At 40.1% G+C, this 25,968-nt stretch overlaps 1 protein-coding gene across 1 annotated transcript in view; it reads left to right on the forward strand.

Moving 5' to 3' along the window:
• The first annotated feature begins 1,276 nt into the window (after positions 1-1,276).
• Smad4 (SMAD family member 4) overlaps positions 1,277-25,968 on the forward strand; it is a 49,889-nt gene continuing 25,197 nt past the window's right edge. Inside the window, exons 1-4 of the mRNA XM_034517773.2 lie at positions 1,277-1,416; positions 17,399-17,775; positions 19,523-19,697; positions 20,254-20,283. Coding sequence (XP_034373664.1) covers positions 17,527-17,775; positions 19,523-19,697; positions 20,254-20,283 — 454 coding nt within the window. The 5' untranslated portion in view covers positions 1,277-1,416; positions 17,399-17,526. The remainder of the gene's footprint in view (positions 1,417-17,398; positions 17,776-19,522; positions 19,698-20,253; positions 20,284-25,968) is intronic.

Consider the following 25,968-nt stretch of genomic DNA (forward strand, 5'->3'; position numbering starts at 1 on the left):
TAAAGTTTCTCCAATAGAAATGATTTAGTCTAATAGCGGGACTTGAAGGAATCCTGATGAAAGGGAACAAGGAAACAAAAAGACACCATGTAATTTATGTTTTCTAGACGTCTAAATAATCTTAAAGCTAGGGTCTCGCTATTTAGTCCTGGTCTGAAATTTGCCTTGTAAATTCACCAGTCTGGAGATCCTCCTGCCTCTGCTTCTCAAGGGCTAAGATTACACGGATGCGTTGGAATTCAAAGCCAGGGACCATACGGTAGGCTTGTGTTCTAGTTACTAAGTACAAAATTCATAAAATTATAAAAGAAAGTAGGTACAACGTTAAAATCAGAGACGGTCCTTTTGCCACCAAATGCAACCTTCGACTTTTGTGGTGCTGGCTGGGACAGATCCAAGGCTTTGTAATATGGACAACAGATTTTGAATTGTCCCTTTAGGTTGCTCTGAAAGTTTTAGATACCGGGCCACCTAAGTAATGGGAGACAGTTTTGACTTGTAAGGCGTCAAAAACGTTCTGAAACTGAGCCTTACATGCCAGCGTGCACAACCAATTTAGCAGGTGTACAGTAAGCAAGTCTTGAAAGTCGCCTCCAACTCGAAATTCCCGCCTCTTTTCCAAGTGCTCACGTTTGGCCACACCGGGCAAGGCCCTGGAATGTGTGACTCCATAGTTGTCCCGCCCGCCTCCGAGTCTAACCTCTGGAGCCGGTGTGATGAAAGGGACAGAGGCTTGCTCCTCACCCCACCCCCGCTCCAAAGTAAACTGCTACAAACAGCCGCACTCGGTACGGCTGTGTCCACCAAGGTCTGCGAAACCCAACGCAACCCGCAGGCCTGCCCATCGCTCATCCCGAGCTGTCCCACGCTGCTTGGGTTCTCTTAGAATGGCTCTCCGTTTCCGAAGACCGTCGCTGCGCTCACCCAGCCTGGGCCGCCGGGCTGCCCGCGGGCGCCTGCGCACTGGGACCCTCCCAGCTCTGGGCGGGAGGCGGGGGCAGCCGGGAGAAAGGAGCGCTGCGGGGGGGAAAAGGGCCAAACCCTGAAATTACCCGGATGTGGTCTCCGCGCGCGCATGCTCAGTGTCCTTCCGACAAGTTGGCAGCAACAACACGGCCCTGGTCGTCGTCGCCGCTGCGGTAACGGAGCGGCTCGGGTGGCGGAGCCCGTGTTCGTGCCCGCCCGCCCGCCGTCCTCGGGAGGCCCTTCCCGCGCCGCGCTCCGCTCCGCCGCCGTCCCCGGGGCGGGAGCGCGTGACCGGAGCCGGCGCCCGCGAGCGAGGCCCCCCGCGGCGGGGCGGCTCCGGAGCTCCAGCGGCCCGGCCGGCGCGGTCCGCGGCGCGGAGAGGGGCCGCCTGGGCCGGACGCCGCGGGCGGGGCCCGGGAAGCGACAGGCGAAGCGCGGCGCGGAGCCCAGGTAACGCGCGGTCCTCCCCTGCCCGGGCCTCGGCGCCCGCGCTTCCCCGCCCCGGGGCGGGCTCCCGCGGCGGCCGGCGCGAGCGCGGGCCCGGCGGGGCTCGGGTGGGTCGCCCTCGCGCGCCCCGGCTCCGCGTGCCCGCGCGTGGGTCCCGGGCCCCAACTCCGCTCGCAGTTAGGCGCGCCCGTCGTCCCGGGAACTCGGGTGCCGGTCCGGTCCGCGCTGCCGCTCTTTGTTGTTCCGGAGGAGTTTGGCCGCGGCCCGGGCCGTCGCTTCGGGCCGGCCGGAGTGCGTTGTACGCGGGGTACCCCGGGTCGGTCCTCGTGCCTTAACCCCAGCAAGTGTTTGTTTTCTCTTTGTCCCCACTTTCTCTTCCTGGTTGTGTGCTCTGAGTTTACGTTTGTAGCTTTGATTTGTTTACTTTTTGGGTATTGTGGGTGATGGCGGCATGCGGGAAACATTCTTAGCGCCTAACTGAACCACCTCCCTCCCCTAATAAAACGTGTCTCCTAATAAAAGGCGTAGTTTATTTTATTGTTAGGGCTACATGCACGGAGCGTGAAATTGGTGGAGGGTGGAGGGCGTTGGCTTCAGCACCCCAAACTGCTGTTATGATTTCTCAAGCCAGGTTTTCAAAGACAAGGGCGTGTTTCGTTAACTTGAAAGGTTCCTTTGCCAGAGGTTTTAAAAAGCCCTGTTTTTTGATAGCTCCTCCCCACTGCCCCACCCCCACCCCACAAAACCTGGAGTAAACTTAATTTTTAAAGTTGTTTTTCAGGTAACTCATTTTAAAATTACTTTTATTAGTGCCTTCAGTTTTTGATAACTTAAGATGGGATTGTCACTTACTTAGAAATAAAATAGCATGATAAAGAGAGACTTATTTTAAGCACCCGGAATTCATGTTTTGCAGGCTTGTAATCTTGCTTAATTTTTAAACAATCGTTGAATTTTGCCAGATTTAGCATCCTTTTCCTCTCAGCAGCTTGATTCTTTGAACGTTTTAGTAATCAGGTTCAGGACTTTTCTGCTGACAGAAACCATGTGGAATCTTAACTGAAAGTACAGAAATGTATAAATTCCACAAAGCAATTAGATTTCAAGCACTGCATTTGAATAGTTTTTATTATAGATTTTATAAATTTACCTTGCATTCCAGACACGAAGCACTTACAGTTGAAATGTAGTATAGCATATTCAGAGAAATAAATTTCCCTACTGTAGACTCTGTCTCTTGGATGTATCTGATAGGATTAGTACAAGCTATTTCCGAGTGTAAAGGATTGCTATAATATTTTTAAAAATACAGTTTTCCCCTAATGCTTTGTTCAGTATACTGTCATTAGTCTATAGGGCTTCCTGCCCCTCTCTTCTTCAACTCCTGACCATTCATGTCTCTCAGCTTCCCTGGTGCTATAACAAAATTGCCACATGATGTTCAGACACTCACGATTTTGTTCTCTTCAATGAGCTTGTTACAAACACGCACAGAGGCAGACTAAGACCCATGACCTGAAGCAGCTTTAGATCTTGATGTGATGAATTATGTAGGCTTAAATTGCTGGAATTAAAACAAATCCTTTCCAAAGAGAGTTGTCATAACCTTTTTTAATTTTTTTGTGACTGTCATAAGACAAGTGACTTTTTTCTTTGCTTTCTAGGCTTTTGAGTGAGTATGCATTAAAGAGGTATTACATACTTTTGTTTTTGAAGAAGTAGTTGATACTTTGGGTTAAATGCTTCCACTGTAAATATTAAGTTGGGAAGAATTAAAATTGTGTTTACAGAATTAAGGAAAATTTTTGCTAAGCGAGTCAGTGCTGTAATTTGGAATATGTTTTATATGGACCTGAACTTTCCTGATGGCTTTGCTCTTGAAATAGTTTTGCTTATAGGAGGTGTACAGATCTTGCTTTCTTTAAGGCCACTTTCACTTATGCTACATATTAATTGAAATATTTCTGTTTGTGAATTTTGTCTCTGGATTCTTCACACACACACACACACACACACACACACAGTTGGGGTGGGGATTAAAAATGGAGCATTAAACTTATTTATGCAGACCTGTCACACTCTCTCACACTCACAGCCCACTGTCTCCATCAGAACCTGTTTTTTTCTGATTGAGTCAGAGTTATAGTAACATTGGCACACACTATTCTAATTGAGTTGTGGATGGCTAGGGCCTCTATCAGGGCAGTTAAGTCTGTGGAGTCTGCAGAGTTGGTTAAATCTAAAGTGCAAATTTGGGCTTCTTTAAAATTTGATCTCTTGATCTCATAATCCTTTTTTTTTGATGAACTATCACCTATTTCATTTCTGTTTTGTTCCCCATCTAGTTGATGCCTAGGTTTTTGTTTTTCTTTTCATTTTTCATTCATCCAGAATGAATATCTCTTTATAAATGTCTTGTAATAGCTTTTTCAGTGTGTCCTTGTATGGTTGGATCCCCACCCTGCACTGTGTGGTGGTAAAGCCAGGAGGAAGACTGACTCAGGTGATCTTGATTATGTACACAGCTAACCTGACTAAGTGCTTTTACTGTTTTCTGTGCTAAATGAAAGCTAAAGTTAGAGCCGAATGTCACATTTAGTACAGCTTTCTCAAGTATTTAGTTCTTTTTCCCATCTGTTGATTGATTCACTCCACGTAGACATTCAGATAACTGATAATTATGTATAGATAGTACACATATGAGCTACTTTGTTATGATACTGTAAGGATAGCATCCTTAGCGCATGCTAATGAGTCACATTTAGAGTTGTTGGGATTTTTTTTCCCTTTATTTTAAAATGTGTAATTTTGGTAATGGAAAATTTGGCTGAATACCAGCTTCTCAGAAACAAGATATTTTGGATTGTGTCACCTTGACACTACTACATGATGTAGCTGGCATCCAGGAACATTTATTTTGAATATGAAAGTGAATGAGGACTAGGACAGCTAAGGACGGTGATGGTGCTTACTTATGTAAAACTAGACTGCTAGGTGCTCAGGTGCTGAGATTGCTAAGGTTCATAGGTCAGACACTTACTAGAGACAACTGTATTTACTTGTATTAATCAGTTTGACATTGTAAGTCTTTTTGACAACAACCACATTTTATTATTCATAAATAAGATTTTCCCATTTTAGAAAACTTGTTATCATGTGGGTTTATTTGTTTATTTATTTTATTGCCTCTAGCCCTCCACTGTTGCTAGGGATAGAACTTAGGTCCTCATGAATGCTAGGCAAGTTCTGCCACAGAGCTGTGCCCTTCCAGCTCTTCCTACTGCTTTTTTTTCAATCTCAAGGTTTAGGGGCAATGATTTCAGTCTTGTTTGAACATTGAGATTTTTTGGAGAGCTTTACAAAACACTGATGCCTGACTCCTACCCACAGAAATTTTGATTTGGTTGGACTGGGCTGTGTAGCCAGCTTAGAAACCACAGTAGTTGAGCCTTAGGGTCCTCATCTTTTAAGCTGGTCGTTTTACATTCTTTTCTCTCTCTTTTTTGTTTGGGGGACAGGGTCTTACTTATGATGTAGATGTGGCTGGCCTTGAGCTTTGGGCAATCCTGCTGTATCTGCCTACTGAATAATGTGATTACAGGCCTGTGATACCTTGCTCAGATCTCAGATCAGCTTTATGTTCTTGTTGATGCAATCAATGGTCTGTTCATGAAGAAGGTAACCATTGCAAGTTTGATTTAGTGGGTTCTTCCTCTCCTTCCCATTCCCCCTTCTCGACCCCCTTACTTATTTTCAGATTATTTGTATTGTTTAGTAACATTTTAGGAAGCTTTTATTATGATTATGAAATTGTTTTCTAAATTAACATCTAAACTTTCTAGTGGAATTTGGTTTCTTATTTAAAAGATTTATTTCTATTAATTAAAAAATATCCAATGGCCGGGCGGTGGTGGCGCACGCCTTTAATCCCAGCACTTGGGAGGCAGAGGCAGGTGGATTTCTGAGGTCGAGGCCAGCCTGGTCTACAGAGTGAGTTCCAGGACAGCCAGGGCTACACAGAGAAATCCTGTCTCGAAAAACCAAAAAAAAAAAAAAAAAAAAAAAAATCCAATGAATATGGATGTTTTGCCTGCTTGTGTGACTTCACCACTTGCGTACCTGGTATCTGGGGTGGGGGTGGGGGGCAAGGAGAGAGGGCTATGGATCCACTGAAATTGGAGTTACAGATGGTAGGGACCCACCATGTAGGTTCTGGGAATTGAATCCATGTCCTGGAAGAACAACCAGTGCTTTTAGCCTTTGGGCCATATCTCTAGCCCCTTATTAATTTTTAGCTCTGTGTGTGTGTGTGTGTGTCTTTGCAGGTGACTAAGGAGGCCATACACCCAAAGTGGGTGCTGGACCCAAACTCCAATCTCTATAGAAGAAACAGTGTGTGCTCCTAACTGCTTAGTCAGTTCATCAGCTCTGGAATTTGGTTGTGTTAAGGGTTAGTCTTCTTGGAAGTAATAAAGTTTTCTAACCACGACTTTACTGGCCTTTTAGAAGAAAGTTGCATTCATTAAACCTGTACAGTTGGGGTTTGATTTCTGCATTGTGAGAAAGTTGCTCAACTAGCCCAACTAGCTGGCAGCTCTGTGGGGAGATCCTCTGGGTGTGTGTTCTCTTTTTAAAGTTTTGAAGTGATTACAGTTAGGGCCTTACACTTGGTTAGACTAGTGCTATGCCACTGAGCTACTCCACCCTCTCCTAGTTGTTGAACCTGAGGTCACCGCAGAGTGCTGATCTATAAAAGTTATCTGCATCTCTTGGCTTTGGAATAACTGTTTATAAAAATCTAACTGTTTTTGTCCTGTAACTCCATCACTTCACTCACACACACGGACACACACAAAAGCACATGCACAGGCACACACACTTCAGAACGGGAGTGAAATGGAAAGAAGCATGGCTCTCACTGTTAGGAAATGAAGCCCCCTTGATTGTGAAGGTTTGGTTATTTGTACTCCTTACTCTTATTTCTGTATTTGTTTATACCTTTTGATCATCAATACTTTTGAGTGTTTTATTCAGAACTTACCAAATTCTAATTTACATGTTTTGAATGCATCTTTTATTATTAAATAGAAGATTTCTGATAAATAATTGGTCTCCTAGTAAGGTATAATTTTTGTAAATATTAGTCTCCTAGTAAGGTATAATTTTTTAAAAATATGGATGAATGTATACAGCTTGAGCTTTCTCGGGTTAAATGTGTGTGTATATGTCTGCTTGTGTCTGTGCTGTGTGTGTGTATGTATGTTTTGCCACAGGACCTTGAATTTCAGATCATCTTTCCTTGGCCTCTTGAGTAATGGGATTACATATTTGTGCCCACACCTGCCTTCAAAATATATTCATAAATGCAGAACTGAATTAAGGGAATTTATTAGTGGCAACTACTGACTAGTTATTCCCAGAGAAGTTAATTAATAGGTGGACAATCACTGTATCAGTTGAATCATTTGGTTGAAGAATGATAGAACTAGTGCTTAAGTAGCCAACTGAAGCCAGGAGTTGTTAACCTGATCTACATAGTGAGTTCTAAGACAGCCTGGGCTACAGTTTGACCCTGTGTCAAAACAACAAATGAACAAACAAATAAAATAATTCTGTAAGGGAATGATTCAGCATTTGGAAATCTGGACAACTCAATGAACCAGAGTTTTCCTAGGTTACCAGTTCCCAAGATAAGATGTGGAGAGATTCATTTTCATAGGACACTGAACACATCTAATGCTATAGACCCTGTGTAGATCAGATGAAGACTAGTGTGATGGTGCAGTCTCTTTAGTCCATCATTTGAGAGGCAGAAGCAAGAGGATCTCTTGAGTTCCAGGCTAGCCAAGGCTTCACACAGTAAAATGCTTTTTCAAAACAAACCAAAAAACAAAAGTGATAAACTTTTAGTTGAAAAAATAATTTTATGGGTGTAATTACTGAAATGATGTTAGTAATTATTTTTAAAAAGCTACTTTGTTATCATTCTTAAATTAGGTGTATTTATTCATGGTGTTATAATTTGTTTTACTGTGTTTTTGGTGATGTGTGAAGAGAAGCCGGTGAATTAGATCAGTGCTTTGTAGAACTGACAGCACTTCAGACTTGGGCTCTTTAAGGTAAGCCTTCACCTGCTGTAGCTACTTGTAGCTTCTGTGGAACTCTGATATAGCCCTCGTCCAGTTGCCAGGTATTAAAATTCAGCTTCATTTCCAGTCTTTTAAAACAGTGGTTCTCAAAATATACTTTGTAGACTGCTGGGAAGCCCCATGCTCCTTTTATTAAAGAGGTCATGAGCTCAAAATAATTTTCATAGTAGGGCGGAGACATAGTTTGGTCTTCCCTGTGTCATTTGCACTGTGGCACAAGAGCAGTAGTGGGTAGAGCAGTAGGTAGCTCCTTGGCATGGCTTAAAACAGTTTACTTGTCTTTTTCACATGCAGGTAATAATGTTGAGCATTTGAAAAAAAAATTATAGTTTCACTTAAGAATGCCAGTGGTGAAGAAGTAAACAAACAGTCTATATTTTGTGTGGTTAAATAGGAAGTGTGTATGAAACATTTGTGCATGTTCAAGTATACTGCTCATGTCTACAACTGCATATATGACTGATGGCTGCATGTTGCTTCTCAAATGGAGCACCGTTTTTATTCTCCCTTCACAGAAGAATGTCTGTAGATAGACTGCCGTCCTTTAGACCTGGCTTGTTGGTGAAAGTGAATGACATGAGCCAACACTGCAAGGAAAGTAACTGAGCTGTCAAAGAAAACGCCAGTCTTTAATATGACAATTAGACTTTTGGAAAACTTGGTTCTGCCAGCATTAGTTAGCTAGTTTTCTAATACTTAAAAGATTTTCTAGGGGCTGGAGAGATGGCTCAGTGGTTAAGAGTACTGACTGCTCTTCCAAAGGTTCTGAGTTCAATTCCCAGCAACCACATAGTGGCTCACAACCATCTGTAATGAGATCTGATGCCCTCTTATGGGGTGTTTAAAGACAGCTATAGTGTAATCATATAAATAAAATAAATCTTAAAAAAAAAGTATTAACTTTGAATGGTGTATGCCTTGAATCCCAGCACTTGGGAGGCAGAGGCAGGCAGATTTCTGAGTTCGAGGCCAGCCTGGTCTACAGAGTGAGTTCCAGGACAGCCAGAGCTATACAGAGAAACCCTGTCTCAAAAAAAACAAAAAACAAAACAAACAAAAAACAGACAACCCCCCCAAAAGATTTTGTAATGAGATTGTTGGTGATTTTTAAGGAATATGGTTTTTTAAAAACGCATGGCCAGTCTGATCTACATAGTGAATTCTAAGACAGCCTGGGTTACAGTTTGACCCTGTGTCAAAATAACAACAAATGAATATTCTGTAAGGAAATGGTTCAGCATTTTGGAAATCTGAATAACTCAGTGAACCAGTCAGTGTTTTCCTAGGTTACCAGTCCCCAAGGTTATAAATATGTTTAGAGTAATATGTGGAGAGATTCATTTTCATATGGGCAGTGCCTTGTGTACTGCGTGCAGCCTCATGTGGAAGTCAGAGGATTAACTGCTTGTTAGGAGTGGTCTACTTTGCTCTTTGTCTCTCTTGAGTTTGTTTTGTTTTAGTACTCAGCTCAGAGAGCTGTCTGTTTTTACTTCTCAGCACCGTCATTAAAAGCATGGCCACCAAGCTCAGCTTTTCTTTTCTTTTTCTTTTTTCCTTTTTTGGCATGGGTTTAGGGAATCAAACTCAGGTCTCATGCGTGTTCCCTGACTGAGCTACTTCCCTAGCCTAAACCCAGTGAGTTTCTCTACAACAAGCCAAGAGTCTCAGAATTCAGATCCCACTTAATAACCTTAATTGATCTCCATTTGCTAAGCGTTGTCATTGGATAAAAGATGAATATCCATTATTATCTGAGAGGGATGTTAAAATATTCTTTCCAGTTATACATATCTCTGCATTACATATTCTTCCTGTGCTTTAAAATCTACAGCAGATTGAATGCTAAAGAAGGTAGAATCCAGCTGTCATCTGTTAATCTACAAAGTAAAGAAATTTGTACAGATGTAAAATAGTGTCATTCTTATTACTAAATTTTGTGTTCTGGAAAAGACTATTTCATTAGATATTTTATTTATATTTCAGATGTTATCCCCTTTCCCCATTTCCACCCAGAAACCCCCTATCTCATCCCCCCTCCTCCTGCTTCTATTAGGATGTGCCCCACCCACTCCCACCTCCCCACCCTTGAATTCCCCCACACTGGTGCATCCAGCCTTCATGGGGAAAAGATGATTTTTTCATAAAAAATTAAATTAGTTACTTAGGCTATCATTAGTGGGCCTTTTGAAAATGAATTAAAATTTATTTAAAAATTTATTTGTTTTAATTTGTAATAAGATACATGTTGATACAACCCATATTTTAAAAAAGTAATTAGGGTCAGAAAATATACAAATATGTAAATAAATAGAATCAATAAACAGTGTGACAGGTATAGTTTCAAAGTAACTAGTTCTGCATTTTTTTTACTGCATTGCTAATAGGATATTTTATTCATATGCTTTGGCATATCTTGATGATATTTCTGAGATACAAATGATGTAAATTTTGTTCAGTTGTGCATTCAGGAACATGTAACAGGGACTTTGTTGGCTTGAGTTTAGATAGCTAGATTCAGGATCTCAACCATTATTGTCAAAACTACCTTTTAGATTTGATTTCCTGTTAAATTCTCAGGTTAGCTCTTACCAGTATTAGGTCTAGTATGAAAGAGACTTCTTTCCTTCCTTTGTAGAGAATGTCTCATCGATTTCAGGTTTGTAGCCTGCCTCCCACTCTCCAGTGTCAGGATTTTAGGTGTGTGCTACAATACCTAGTTATGTGGGCCTGGGGCTCAGTCCAGGCTGTCTTGCTAGGCAGGCAGGCAGTCTACCAACCAAGCTCATCTCCAGCCTTCAAAGGGCTCAATTTCTTTTTCTGACGCCCTTTCCCCATTTTCCATCAGAAGTTAATGTCATTGGCCTGGGTTCTTTCCATACCTGGGACCACAGTGTGGCCAGGCTTTGGTTCAGTGTACTCTGCCTGGGAATTGTCTCACCTGCCTAAGTGAGATTTTTTTTCCCTAGAAAATCAGACTGTCTTCGCAGAAGGGGAAGTGTATGCTGGCAAATGAAATAGATGCCATATAGAGTATTTATTGATTCCTTTTAGACAGTATAATAGATACTCTATGTGTGGCTTTTAATTTATGGCAATCCTCCTGCCTCAGCCTTCCAAGTGCTGAGATTACATATATGCATGATCCATCATGCCTAGCTTCAGAACCTGTTAATTCTAAAATCAAATTATTTCATTTAAAGCTGGTGTTGTGAAAACATTTAAATCTAAGACTTAGGAGTGAGCAGAGGCATGTCAGTTGTCTCCTGTTGTCTGTCAGACTTAGGAGTGAGCGGAGGCACATCAGTTGTCCTCCTGTTGTCCTGCTGTCCATCCTAGGAGCTCGTTTGCAGACACTGTTTTTGCTGCATTGGCTGTATTCTTCTACATCATGCTTTCAGATGTTCTTGAGCTACTCCACCATCAGCATAGCATCTGAGGTGTGACTTGTCACAGGGACGTAAGTCTCAACACTTGCTTTTCTTGCTTGTGTTTAGAATTTCTTCCCAGTCATATTTCACTAAACCAGTACCAGCAAAAGAGCAAACCTCCTGATCTTTTAAAAAATATTTCCATGCTAAGTATTAGTTTTATAATCATTTATCCAAACATGTATCTTCTAGGAAATTATGCTCTGTATATGTAGTACATATTATATATTCTCTTTGTCCCTTTTCACCTCTTCCCACACTCTTCTGTTGACACTCTATCCCCAGCTCCTGAAGTCTCTTCACTATAAACAGGTGCTGTTCTTCCTCCTCTTTCGACAGAAACCTACTCTGACAGACTATGTGACTCTTGTTTCTCTGCTTTTTTTTTTTTTTTTCCTGTGTTCCTTTCACACACACACCCACTCCCCTAAGGCTGGCAGTTTATTTTCATGTGTGTAGACAGTATTATTTAACCAAGTATTCTGATGTTTCCCTCTCCTTGACATTTGTGATAGTCCAGGAACTATTGTCATTTTGGGTAGTTTTGTCCTGAAGGATAGTCTATCTGTCTTTTGAAGGATGCTTGTTCCTATCCTATCCTGTACTGTTAGACAACCAGTGGTACTCTGCTTCTCACCTTTCCTTCCCTTCAGTGACCATCAAAAATTACGCCACCTAACCAGGCCTGACCCTGCTCCACTTCTGATATCAGAGAAAGGCACGTTCAGAGTGTTATGACCAGAGACCAAAAATGTCTAGACATTGCCAGATGTCCCTTAAGAGACTAATTTGTCCTGTTGAGAATCACTGGTATTGTCATGTGACTATGACCAATCAAAGGCAAGGATAAGTAATAACCTTTAAAAAGTAACGTGTGACTGTTCCTTTCCCTCTCCTTCTACCTGACATGGAAAGATGGCGCTCTGTCAGTCTCTAAGAGGGGCAGTGGGTGGTACCACCACTCATCTGTGCTGAAGGAGGAGCTTAGTCAGTCTCTAAGATGGGCAGTGGGTAGTACCACACTCATCTGTGCTGAAGGAGGAGCTTAGTCTCTAAGAGGGGCAGTGGGTAGTACCACACTCATCTGTGATGAAGGAGGAGCTTAAACAAGATACACTTGTAAATGGTAGGTATTTAGGGACTTGGTTATAGCTGTAGCATAGCCCATTCTAATTTGACTAATGTATTATATCATGATGGGAATTTTTTATGTTGTCCCATCTGCTTCCATACCTCTTTAGTTCTTATGTGTTTGTAATATGCTAGCTTTTCTAGATATGTCGCGCACAGACTCATGAACTGGGGATTGAATCCAGTACTTCATACTATATAGGTACATGTTTCACCACTACTTTTAAACCCTAGATTCCAGCACTTGGGAGGCAGAGGCAGGCAAATCGAGGCCAGCCTGGTCTACAGAGTTGAGTTCCAGGACAGCCAAGGCTACACAGAGAAACCCTGTCTTGAACTCCCCTCACACCCCCCCCCCAAAAAAAAGAAAAATAAGAAAAGAAAAAAGTATTTTATTTATTATTTTATGAGTTGAAATCTTGCTGTGTTGCCCAGCTTTTTAAACCTTTGTACTCAAAACAGTTTTTATTTGACTTGGATATATAGCATTTAAAAATAGGTATACAATTCAAATATTGACTGGTAAAGCATAATTTATTTAATAATTTTTGGCTGTACATAAAGTTCTACAATTTATTGAAGATCAAAGTAAATTTGTGTACTAAAGGATGGACATGCTTGTTGATTTTTACATAAAGAATTATGTCTTTGCTAAACATTTGAAGCTGCCAAATAGAGGATATTTTCATTATTTTCAGATTTGGTCAGTATTTTGGTTTTATGATCATCAGTGCTGAGAATACTGCTTCACATAGACACAGTACAAGGTAGAAGAAGGATGTGTAGGGCCATTTCACAATTGGTGGGAATCTAGTTCCAATCTCAAACTCATTAAGCAAATAAAAGAAAATGAAATTCAGGTCAGCCACTCTAATGACAGTTTTTAAGAGCAAACATTCTAATACAGCATAATCCAATACACTAACTTGATACATGTCGAAGAATGCTGCCAGGAAAATGCTGGCTTTGACTTCTGCAGTTAAACCATTCTGTTGTAGTAAGAGCTGGAGACTGCAGTAAGAACATTGCAATTTGTAAAGAGTCGTCTGGAGTCACACGCTGAGTGCAGGGAAGCACCGCCAGGAATTCCGTGGCTTTATTACTTGTTTTCTGTGGGTTCAGAAACCCCTTACTACTGGGTCTGTGTGTGTGCGTGTCCTCTACATTTAATTTCAGGACCCCCAGATGGGATTATAAATTTATGATCATAAGTTTAAGAAACTGTGGCCCTTCCTGTCTTAGCTTCCCTGTTAGCTGGGGCTGCTGATGTGCACACTACACCCAGCCAGAGTCAGTTCTTTCTGAGTAAGCAATGCTCTTTAAGGGGTAATAGAGACAGTTTTATGAGAGGGCCTTGTAGATGGGGGCCTAAGTGATAGCATTCTGGAAGACTCAGTGAAGAATTATCTTGGCACCTCACAAGACTTGAAAATGTCCTACCAACTCACATGGGAGGAAAGTATAATTAGTGTATAGTCCAGTTTTAGGAATTCAGTTTTTCTTATTTGAAGCTTTTTTTTTTTTTTGAGCTTTATCTGTTCACCATTTGAGAAAAATCAATGTTGCCAACATGTCCTAATATAATGTTTGTTTTAAAAACTGTGACTGTGTAACTCTGATATTTATGAGACCACACAAAGTACAGGCATCTTACCTCCTTGGTAAAATGGGTTCCAGAGTTTAACTCATACTAAATATATATTCTGTCTGCTGAGGTGCGGTCTGGGGCCTTATCTTCTTTCTTTACATTTCTGAGTTGGTATGCCTTATATCAAAATACTTTTTACTACGTAAGTCTTTTCCTCCTTTAACTATTAAGACAGTTAAATTTCTTAAATAGATTGATTGTGTTTTAATTTCAAGACAACAAAGGAGGTGCTCTAGGTTGTTACAGAAATGGGATGCTGGTCTGAGAAAATACTTTCTTGATACATGCCTACCAATGTGTAACTCTAGAGTGTCTGCAAATGTGGGTTACTTGCCTTAGTTATGGTTCCTACATGGTTTGTATACACTGTTGCATTTTATTACTCTGTATTCGTCTGCAGGGTGGGCAGGACAGATAGATGCTGTGCCTATTGCCCAGTTCATAGACGAGACCACTGAGCGATTTAAGGCGGTCACTTATGGTATTAGAACTTTAGTTGGAACATACAGCTTTACTTACATCATGTCAGTATTTGCCCATGTCCACCACATTTTATAGTCTAAAGCCATATAATGTAGGAATACATTTATATATTCCCGCTGATACTATTTTCCTGTAAGAAACTTCTAAATTATATATAAGATCCTTATGATCTAAGGAATACAATAAAATCTAAGATATGAGAAAGCTGTTTTTATGAAAATTAAGTTATTTTTGTGTTTAAAGAAACTTAAAATTGATACAGCTTTTGCAATACTGCCAGACCCCAGACAGCCTAAGTTTACTAAAAGAGTAACTTTTAGTATTGACACTGGAAAAATGGTTAGATGCAGTTATAAATTGGTACAAATTTATAATAATTATGGAATACAAGTGAACTTCTTTGCAAACTAAATTTGTCCTAAGACAGTACCACAGAATAAAAATGGTATAGCCAGTCTATAGATACTTGCTTGGTATGTGTCGGTGTCTTTTTTTACGTTTTTTTACTGCTGCAACAAAGCACCATGACCAAGGCAACTTAACAAAAGAAAGTGTGTGATTGGAGCTTGCTTCCAGTTTTAGAGGGTCAGTTCTTGGTCATCATGGTGAGGAGTGTACAAGCAGCATAGAGGCACCTGAGCAGGAGCTGAGAGCTTGCTGTTGAGACAACAGCCATGAGGTGGTAGGCACAAGGACAATGGTGAGAACACCCTGAAGCCCCACCCCCAGTGACACACCTCCTTCAACAAAGTCATACCTCCTAGTCCTGACCAACTTGGGATATAGGAGGTGTGGGGTCACTTTTATTCAAACTACCATAGTCAGGAACTACATGGTGTTGGGAGTTTGAAAAGTGAGACTGTGTTTTCTTGACCCTCTAAATTTGTAGTTATTTTTTTTAACTCTTAGAACTAAGAGACAAATATGATGAAGTTATTATAATATGTTGTATAAAATATAATAAAGTATAAGAAAGATGTACCTTAAATTTGAGGGAGGGGATCAAGTGATACAATAAGAAAGAAACATAAACATATTAGGGAAGTAATTCTTGGGGACTGAGAGCAAGGTAACAGCTTAGTAGGGGAAACCCTTGGGGGTAATTAAAATATTTTGACTGTAATTTGGAAGGAAGCTAGAGCTTAATTACTGAGTGGTTAAAGTGGGGGTGAATGTTTTAGGCCAAAGAAATGCTATGAGTTAAGCATGTGAAATACAGCAATGTGTTTGTTGGACAATATGTGGGACTTATCTGTCCTAGGAATGGGTATATAATGATAATGATGAGGATGACAGTTCCAGTTTTGGTTCAGAGGTGCTTTAGTCATGCTGTTCATTTGCTGCACAGTGAGACAGAAGAGACACCAAGACCAAGTTAGTTGGGGGCTTGCTTATAGTTTCAGAGGTTTAGTGTTTAGTCCATTATCATCGTGGGAGCATGGAGCAGTAGCCGAGAGCTACATCCTGTTCTGCAGGCTGAGAGGGAGTGGGGAGGGCTTTAGAAACTTGAGAGCCTATCTCCAGTGACATACTTCCTCCACCAAGACTATATCTCCGAATCCTTCTAATCCTTTCAAATACTGCCACTCTCTGGAGATGAAGCATTCAAATATTTGAGCCTGTGGGGGGTATATTTATTCAAACCTCCACAACAGGTGTTTGTAATTCAGAAATTAAACTAGTGAGTCTGGCAGTGAGAGGTATAAGACTAGTAGTTCTCAGGTTAGATTGGAGGTTTTTCTGTTTTTCCAGTCTGAAGATTGAATCTTGGGTCTTCAGCACTCTAAGCAGGCATTTTAGTACTCACCCATATCCTAGCCTTAGGAAAGGGGTGTGTGTGTGTGTGCGCACGTAGGGGTGCTGACTGAGTTGTACAGTCTGGTGTTGAATGTATGATCTTCCTGCTCAGTCTCCCAAGGAGGTGGGATTGCAGGTGTGCACTACTGTGCCTAGCCAGAGCATATGTTCTCGCTTTCTGTACACTGTTTTTTTTTTTTTTTTTTTTTTGACTATACAGCGACTTCTTGTACTTCTCCCTTCCTCCTTTTCTCCATAAATAAATCATTACTTAAAAGTAAGACCTTGCACACAGTGCTTCTATGCTATGCTTTATTAGGAGATGATATAAATGAATGTGTTTTGGATAACATCCTTTAAAAACAAATATCTTAGGATTCAGACAGTGAGTACTTTGTACTGAATACTATGTACAGTACAGTTCATATTGCTTTTTCTCCTGTGAGTTCTCCTTTATTTTCAGAATCGGGTTAAATAACTCTAATCCTGATCTCTGATTCCATCCACCCTTGTGCAAATAATTTTTATCTGGAAAGTGTCTCTTCGATGACTGTTTATTAGCTGGGTGTAATCTTAGCAATTGGAAAGCTGATGGAGGGTTATTGTGGAAGGTCCAGGCCAACATGGGATACAGAGTAAGACTTTGCTTCATCTTTTTATTTATATTATACATATGAGTAAGTGATAACTATTGACAGACATGAAAATTTGCTTTATATGGAGATATAATGAGTTGAGAAGCATCTTAAAAATAACTTTAGAGCAGCAGTTTCAAACTGAGGGTTGTGATTCCTTTGAAGGTTGAACGGCCCTTTCACTGGGGTTGCATATTGGATATCCTGTATATCAGATATTTTCATTATGATTCATAACAGTAGCAAAATTATAGTTATGAAGTAGCAATGAAATAAGTTTATAGTTGGGGGTTATCACAGCATGAGGAATTGTACTAAAGGGTCCCAGCATTAGGAAGGCTGAGAACTGCTGATTTAGAGGAGGTGAATGTTAAATACCAGTGAATAGTATGAATTCTAAGGGTCAGGATTGTAGCAGTGGCATAGAAAATAGGGTACAGAAATAACTAAGTAAAAATTTGGGGTAATGGCACATTTAATAAGACTTGATTTAGTGTACCTTTGCAACAATGAGAAGACCTGAATGTTTAATGAGTTTTAGAGTATCAAAACTAGGTATATTTATAATTATAATTTATAATTAAGCCGTTTCAAACTTTAAACATTCTTAAAACTATGGGGATTGAGTCTTTTGACTTAAATGGAACAGTTTTTCTTCCCCAAATAATTGTATCTACCTTGTGAAATGTGTTCTCACCCCCCTCTCTTTCTCAGATTATCCTGCTCACCAGATGTCTTGACAATTTTTCTTGCAACATTGGCCATTGGTTTTCACTGCCTTCAAAAGATCAAAATTACTCCAGAAATTGGAGAGTTCGATTTAAAAGAAAAAACGTGAACAAATGGACAATATGTCTATAACAAATACACCAACAAGTAATGATGCCTGTCTGAGCATTGTACATAGTTTGATGTGTCATAGACAAGGTGGAGAAAGTGAAACCTTTGCAAAAAGAGCAATTGAGAGTTTGGTAAAGAAGCTGAAAGAGAAAAAAGATGAATTGGATTCTTTAATAACAGCTATAACTACAAATGGAGCTCATCCTAGCAAATGTGTCACCATACAGAGAACACTGGATGGACGACTTCAGGTTAGTCTTAGAGTTGTTTTGTATGTCTTCTGTGGTGGTAGAGTAATGTTTTACAATTTCCTCTTAAGTTACTACGAATTTAATGTGAGCTCCATCTCTATATTTTTAGTTCATATATTTAGAGATTTATTTTTATCACTTATGTGTGTATATGTGCACATGTGTATACAGATACTGGAAGAGGCCAGAAGAGAGCATTCCCAGATGCTGCCATCAAACGGCTTGTCATAATAGAGCATTGGGGATTCTCCGTGCTGGGCCATCTCTCGAGCTCCATGGCTCTGTTTCTTGACGTCTGTGCATCTTTTGCCAGTGTGCGTGATGAGAGTGTGTGGAAGAATACACAAAAGATGGATGCTATCTTTTTTTATGTCATTCAAAAATCATGCAGTGAAGAAAAATTGAAAAATAAGTGAGAAGCCCTCTGTTGAGAACTACCTACCTTTGTAGCACGTCAGTCTTCATTTCATAGTTCCCACTCCCCACCTGCCAGCCCTCTTTGGTGTTATAAAGATCCAAACTGATACATTGGTCTCTTGTCATTTAGGTAGGTTACACTACTTTCATTGGTAGGAGACATTTAGTGCTCACTTTTTTCATTTAAAGGTATATCATATGCGTGAAGAAGTATGGAAATGTGATAGCAGATTTTAGAATTTTATTTCTAGATTTTAGACATAATTTTTGACAAACTCATACTTTTTGCATCTTAAGAACCTCAATGCAGGCCTTGAAATTGAACTCAGGTCCAATTCTTGCTGTAATGTGTGATCCTGGATAGGTTATTTATTTATTCTTTGTAACTCAGCCTAACCTAGAACTTGAAATTTTTTCTTCCCACCTCAGCCTCCTGAGTGTTGAGATTACAGGTGTATACTCGAATGCTCTAATTATTTTGAACTTTGGATTTCTCATCTATGAAAGGATAGTTATAATCTAAAATTGGCTGTGGGTGTGGAATTGTGTATGGGACTCTCAAACCTGTTTTTCTTAGTGTATGCTGAAGACATATCTCTTCTGTGACCTTAAAAGGTGTGAAGATTTCTTTTATCTTGGCAGATAAGCAGGTCTTCAGGTAACGTACCTGAGCATCCTCTAATTCAGTTCACGTCTGACCCAGTCTACCTGGAGATGCCAATCATAATCGTCTGGTTGTTTTACCTGTGCTTCTGTCTGTCTGCTGCAGAGAGTTCCCACAGTCCCACCCACAGGCTCAAGTAATTTCCTCAAGCATCTCCCATAACTGAGGCAACCAAATTTACCATTATGAAGGGTATTGCAAAGGCTACAGATTGAGAGATGCATAGGCAAGGTAAACCTCCATAGCCTCTCCAGGAAGACCAGCCTCCAGCGACCACATGGCCAGTTATCCCGAGCTCTCAAACCATATTCTTTCTTTTCTTTCTTTTTTTTCTCTAGCAGGTTTAAATACCTAGTCATCATTTAAGTCATTGTAATTAATTCTACAGTATAACCTTTCCCTTCAGCAGAGGTTGGGAGTGGGGGTTAAAGTTCTGCCATTGTCTTTCTGTGATTGTCCCCTACTGGTGATACTTAGGAGCTGTAGCCTTCAGCTAGCTTAGACCTCAGAAAAAAAGAGGCTGCTTTTAGAAGCCTACCATGTTAGATGGATACAGGGAAATCGGAGCAAAGCCATGTGTGTGTTTTGAAGTGTCACAGATGCTCACTCTGTATAGGAAGTCCCTTGAACGACTTAGACTTAGCAAATGATTGCTTCTTTTCCTAGGTGGCTGGTCGGAAAGGATTTCCTCATGTGATCTATGCCCGTCTGTGGAGGTGGCCTGATCTACACAAGAATGAACTAAAACATGTTAAATATTGTCAGTATGCATTTGACTTAAAATGTGATAGTGTCTGTGTGAATCCATATCACTATGAGCGGGTTGTTTCACCTGGAATTGGTAAGTTGACTGTCACTGCAGAACCTTCGTAAATGTGTAGAGGGAAAAGACCCTAGTAATATTTTAATTTTTCTAAGTTACAGCTTGTACTAGAGGACTACTCAAGACTTCAAATGAAGTTAAAGAATCAGAATTAAAATTTTATTTAAGACTAGGTCAGGCTGGCCAAGAGCTGTCTGTGTAGCCAAAGATGACTCTTGGTCTTCGTCCTTGCAGTTCTTGAGTACTGGCAGTGGAGGCCCGCACCACCATGCCTGGCTCAGGAGTCAGGTGTTTTCAGTGAAATGTAAATACTTAAATCAGAACAAATTTGTGGTTTTTTTACTTCTAAAACTGAGTATATAAAATTGATCCTTTACCTACTTTGTACATTGTTGCAAATAAGATGGGATATGTTAGAAATTTAAACTGTGTGTGTGTGTGTGTGTGTGTGTGTGTGTGCGCACACACATTCATTCTCTGGCTTAAATTGATGTCCTATAATTTAAAATGTAATGGAAGATATGTGCATGGTAATGATTTATGTTTTATTTTCTCTCCCTTTTAAAAAAATAAGATCTCTCAGGATTAACACTGCAGAGTAATGGTAAGTAACTGGATTCTTGTAACTTTTTCTATTTTCTTTTAATGTCTTTATTTTTTGTTCATAAACAAGTAGTTTGTACATCATGTAGGCGCTAATAACACTAACAAAAAAAATGCTACACTGAACATGTAGATTTTGTAGAGGAGGTATGCAGTAACATTGAAAATTGGATTTATTACATTTTTTATTTTATGCATTTGAGTGTTTTGCCTGCATGTATGTCTGTATTGTGTGTATGTGTGTGTGTGTCTGCTCTCTGTGGAAGCCAGAAGGGTTATCATAGCCCCAGTGAAACAAAAGGCTAAAGTGTTTTGAGATGACAAAATCCCTTGGTTTTAATTTGGGTGTTTTGGTATATATATATATAAATAAATGGAAATTTAAAAATCGGTTTATTAACAAACTGAAATTTCTTTTAAAAAACCTAATTTGTGGAAATGCTTTTTCATAGTCATCCTAAAACAATAAGCTTGAGTTCTGCACCAGGGAGTAATGGGGCACTTTTTTTACTCAACTTTACAGTTCTGCAAAAGGCTGTTTGGCTCTAGTCTCTTTCCTTCCACGTGCCTGGTAATAGCGGCATGCCATTATTTTGGCTTCAGGTTTCTAGAACTGTGGTTGGAGGTAGTGTGAGCCCTGATGGTCTGGGAATAGTGACTTTAGGATTGCTGAAATCTCTGCCTCTGCCGACTTAGGACATCTTGTAAATAAGCATTCTTCAGGATGTCACCATTCTCTACCCATGGTTTTAGAATTAGGGTTTAGGAAGCTGTAGTGATAACTTCTAATTTCAATATGGAGTGGCTGTGAGGGTTCCACAGTAGCCTTGTGGATCCCCCTAGTGGTAGTTCTGTAGACAGTCTTGCCTCCTTTAATTTGCTTAGAAAACAGATTTTTCACACATTTCACTTTTGAACTGGACAAAGAAATAATAGTAGGCTAGGTAACGAAAAGTGAAACATTTCCTTCCTTGTTAGCTGGGATTATGTGGTCATCAGTTCTAGCACGGCTTATCTCTTTCCTGAAACTGTGACCATACTGACCCATGTATTCATTTTATAAATATTTAGTGAGTTTTTTATTGCCTGCTACTGTGCTAAGGGATATTAAGAAAAATATGGCACATTTCTTTTATTCAGAGTTCAGAGTCTTTTGGAGGAAAGAAAAAGTTAGCAAGACATAGCATGCTGTGTGGTGAGTGGCTTGCCTGTGTCAGTAACAGAATACCCAGTGACTTAAGCTTTCTTTGTCACCTGTGGAAAATTCATTTTTACTCTCATACAAAACTTTACAATTAGCCGGGCGGTGGTGGCGCACGCCTTTAATCCCAGCACTTGGGAGGCAGAGGCAGGTGGATTTCTGAGTTCGAGGCCAGCCTGGTCTACAGAGTGAGTTCCAGGACAGCCAGGACTACACAGAGAAACCCTGTCTCGAAAAACCAAAAAAAAAAAAAAAAAAAAAGTTTACAATGTTATGACTACTCTAAAAATATGCTTTAAAATAGCTTACTGTTATTAAATGATCATTGTATGTAAGGTACTGAGCTAAATGATTTATGATTGTTTTAGTCATGTTCTGTTGCTGTGAAGAGACACCATGACCACAAAAACTGTTATAAAAGAAAACATTTAATTGAGGCTTGCTTATACTTTCAGAGGTGTAGTCCATGGTGAGGAGCATGGTCCCATTTGCACACACGTGGTAGCTGAGAGCTCTACATTTGAATCCAAAGGCAGCAGGAAGGGAGACAGATATTTACCCTGGCTTGAACTTTTGAAACCCAAAGCCCATACTTTGTCCAACAAGGTCATATCTGCTCCAGCAAGGCCACACCCCGTAATCCCTCTCAAGTAGTGTCACTCCCTAAAGACCGAGCATTCAGATATAGGAGGCTGTAGGGACCATTCCTATTCAAACCACCACAGTGAATATCGTACCATTGTTTACTTAACACTTCTATGTGCTAGGTGATACTATTTTTATTTTTCCTGATTAAGAGCCTAGAGAAGAGCGAGGAGCTTGCTCAGCTAGGAGTCACAGTAATATGGGTTTGCTATGAAATAGTAAACCACAGAAAAGTGTCATAAAGTCAGGATCCATGAAGTTAGAGAGTCATATTTGTTTTTATTGATATATCTATTTTGTTTGTTACAAGAATATGTGGAACATGGGTACACAATCCATTTTTTTTTTTCAGTAAACAAATTTGTTGACTATAAACTCTGAAAGGAAAATATTTCACAATTTGGTATCTATAATGGCTATTCTTAGTTGTCAACTTGACTACATCTGTAATTGACCAAAAGAAAAAAAAGCCCAAGCAGTGGGGCACACCCGTGAGGGACTTTTAATTAATTAGAAAATCCAGATCATTGTAGGTTGGAAGACTCGCCTTAAATCTGAGCCACAGGTTTTTAAAATACATGGAAGAAGGAAGCTTTGTTCTTTGCCTGTTTACCCTCTATCTCGCTGGCAAGTTCATTTGTTCACTGTTATTAGAGCACACTTCTAGTAGATTCCAGTGTCTGCCGAAGAGCAGTTAACTCATTAAGCCTTGTGGACTGGGCAACTACTGGATTCTTGGATTTTCTTTAGGAAGACAGCTGTCATTAGACAAGCTTGACCACAACCTGTAAGCCACTCAAATAAATCCATATTTTTTTCAGCCATTCTATTGGTTCTCTTCCTCTAGAGAACTCTGACTAATAAAGGGTTGTAGTTATAGGGAAACAGAACTGTAAGGATGAATTGAAGTATCTGGAGCAGGCTTGGACATTTGCCAATGCCTACAATTACGGAAGACTCCCCTGAAAGTATGGAGAACACTCAAAGCCCACGGTTTGAAGTATTTAAAGGTTTGCTGTTTGAGTAGAGAATTTAGTGATGTATAAAAACTATTCTGGGAGGCTGGAGAGATGGCTCAACAGTTAAGAGCACTGACTGCTCTTCCAGAGGTCCTGAGTTCAATTCCCAGCAACCACATGATGGCTCACAACCATCTGGAATGGGATCTGATACCCTCTTCTGGTGTGTCTGAAGACAGCAATAGTGTACTCAATTACAATAAATAAATCTTTTAAAAAAAACTATTCTGTATATAAAACTATTGATAATATGTAGAATAAGGAAAATAATGATGTTAGCTGGCTGCTTCTAGCATTTCTGCATAAATTGACAATTGACAAAAATAAGTTTATGGATAAAATTAGCCAGGTGAAGGGAAAGAGACATCCCGTGCCTGATGGAGGAACTGACTTCAGCATGGGGACTTTCCCTTAATGTTCTTCCTTCATGAGTTGATGATCTTCAGAAGGATTGCCAAGGTGAAGTCTCAAAAGGACAGTCTTTGGGTCTTTATTAGGTTCCTTTTTTCTGCCAGTTAAAGAATTAAAAGGCAAGAAACATGAAGTGGAGAGTCTCTGAAGACTGCAGACATCACCGAAGAGAATCAATAGATTCTGAGCTCTAGGAAAGAGTTTCCTGGGGTGAGGAGACACAGAAAGCAGACTGAGCGAGAAGGATCTATCTGCTGGAAAGCAGGCGGGGGTCAGGGGGAGGCCGGAAAGTCCAAGTTCAAGTCCAAACTTGTGTTTGGGAAAGGAGGCTTAGCCATTTAAAGGAGACAGCAGCTGGGTCTTCTGGATGTCACAGTCGCCCGTGGAGTCTTCTCAGAGCAGTTCCTTCAAGTTCACAGCTGCTTCCTTTTGTATTAGCATTGCCAGTAGGTTAAAAAAAAAAAAAACAAAAAACAAAAAAACTCGGTCATTTCAACAAAACCCGAAATGTCCAGGGATTCGAGATGCCAAGATCTTTCTGAAGAAAAATCCAGAATTTGGCTAAGAACATAATTAGAAAACTAAAAAAGCTTAACCATACCCAGCTTATGCTCTAAACAGGACTTTATTTATTATTATTTGTTCGACATTAGTGAGTATTTAGGGTCAACTTTTAATTTAAAATTCCTTTTTACATAGAATATATTTTGTTAATATTTCTTCTTCCCTAACTCCTCCCACATCCTAACCACCTTCCTGTTGCATAAGTGTGTATGCCCCGCCTAGTCACTCAAAACCTTCATTAAACAAAAACAGAGGTCCAAATAACCATCAAGGCAAAAAATATCAAAACAAAACCACACAATTGATTTTGTGTTGGCCAGATGCTTTGGCCACGGGGCCTGCCCTGGAATGTGGTTCATATACCCAGTGATACTCCACTGGAGAATTTTTATGTCTGGCCTCATCATCTTGGTGCTGGGATTTTTGTATGCCTTGAACTTGCACAGGTCTTGCATGTGTTGCCAGTCTCTTGAGTTCATATCTATATCAGTCCTGTTGTGTCTTGAAGATAGTTTCCTTGGAGTCATCTACTGCCTCAGGCTCTTAAAATCTTTCAGTCTCCTCTTCAGTTCCCTTGGCTTGAGGGGAGGGGTTTGAAGAAGACTCATTGGGCATTCCAGAGTCTCCCAACATCTGCAGTGTTCAGTTGTGAGTCTGTTAATTTCCACTTACTACAAGAGGAGCTTCTCTGATAAGGGATGCGTGATGCGTTGGTCTATGAGTATAGCAGTATGCACTTAGAAGCCATTTTGTTGCTTTGTTCCTTTAGCAGAATAATAGTAGTAAAATTTCCTCTAGGGCCTGTTGAGCTATCTAGTCTCAGGTTCCTGACTACCTTAACAGTGTCAGGTGTGAGTTCCATCTTAGGAAGTGGGCCTTCAATCCGATAAAAAAAAAAAAGAGCCATTGGTTACTCCTAAGACATTTGTACCACTGTTACACCAGTAAATCTTGTAAGCAGGTTGCTTTTGTAGGTTTGACTTTTTTACTGATACATGATCATGTGTAAGGTATCGTTATTATTGAATTGTTTTCCATGGAAGTTTCTTTAAGGTGTATTTTTTATTGTGTGTATATTTTTGTGTCTGTGAGTTTGTACACATATGTGCAGGTACTTTTGAGGCTAGAGGTGCATTGGGAACTAGAGTGATAGGAAGTCATGACCTGGGGTCTGGGAACCAAGCTAGGATAAGGAAGCTGCTCTCTTTAACTGCTAAGCCACCTCTCCAGTCTTCACTGGAATATATGAGTTTAACAGATATCTTATTAACATTTTCATGTTTCAAAGGTCAAAAAAGAGGTTGTGTGCAGAAACTTGAACAGATATGGAACATTTCTACTGTTAGAAGTCTCAATTCAGTAGAGAAATGGGATAAGGAAAATAACACACTAGTTTTTCAGTTGAAGAGAATGTCTCTGTGACCCTTACTTAACAGCTCTAAGAAGATACCTAATACTAGAATCCAGTTGATTGTAAACTTTACAGTAGTTATCTACAATTATTAGTTCAGAAAGACTAAAGGCTGGTTTTACTGGAGAGACAGCAGAGCCCAAAACAGTGGGCCAAGACCATATAAGAAGGCTCTAAACAGAGAACTAATTGATAGGAATACAGTTCAGTTTCACTTAAAAAAAAAAAAAAATACAGCAAAGCAAATCAATCCTTAGTTGATTATTAAAGATATTGTTCTTCATGACTTAGACACTAGATTTGCTCATTAAACTGTGAAAAATTTTAATTATTGAGTGTTCTCATCATTTTTATGTAGATTGGGATTCTGAAAAGAAAATTGCAGTTTGATGGTTTGTGGTCTTCTTAGCCTGCCTTCTGAATGCCGCGTTACTT

Source organism: Arvicanthis niloticus, chromosome 14 (genome assembly GCF_011762505.2).
Source record: "Arvicanthis niloticus isolate mArvNil1 chromosome 14, mArvNil1.pat.X, whole genome shotgun sequence".
Taxonomy (NCBI): Eukaryota; Metazoa; Chordata; class Mammalia; order Rodentia; family Muridae; genus Arvicanthis; species Arvicanthis niloticus.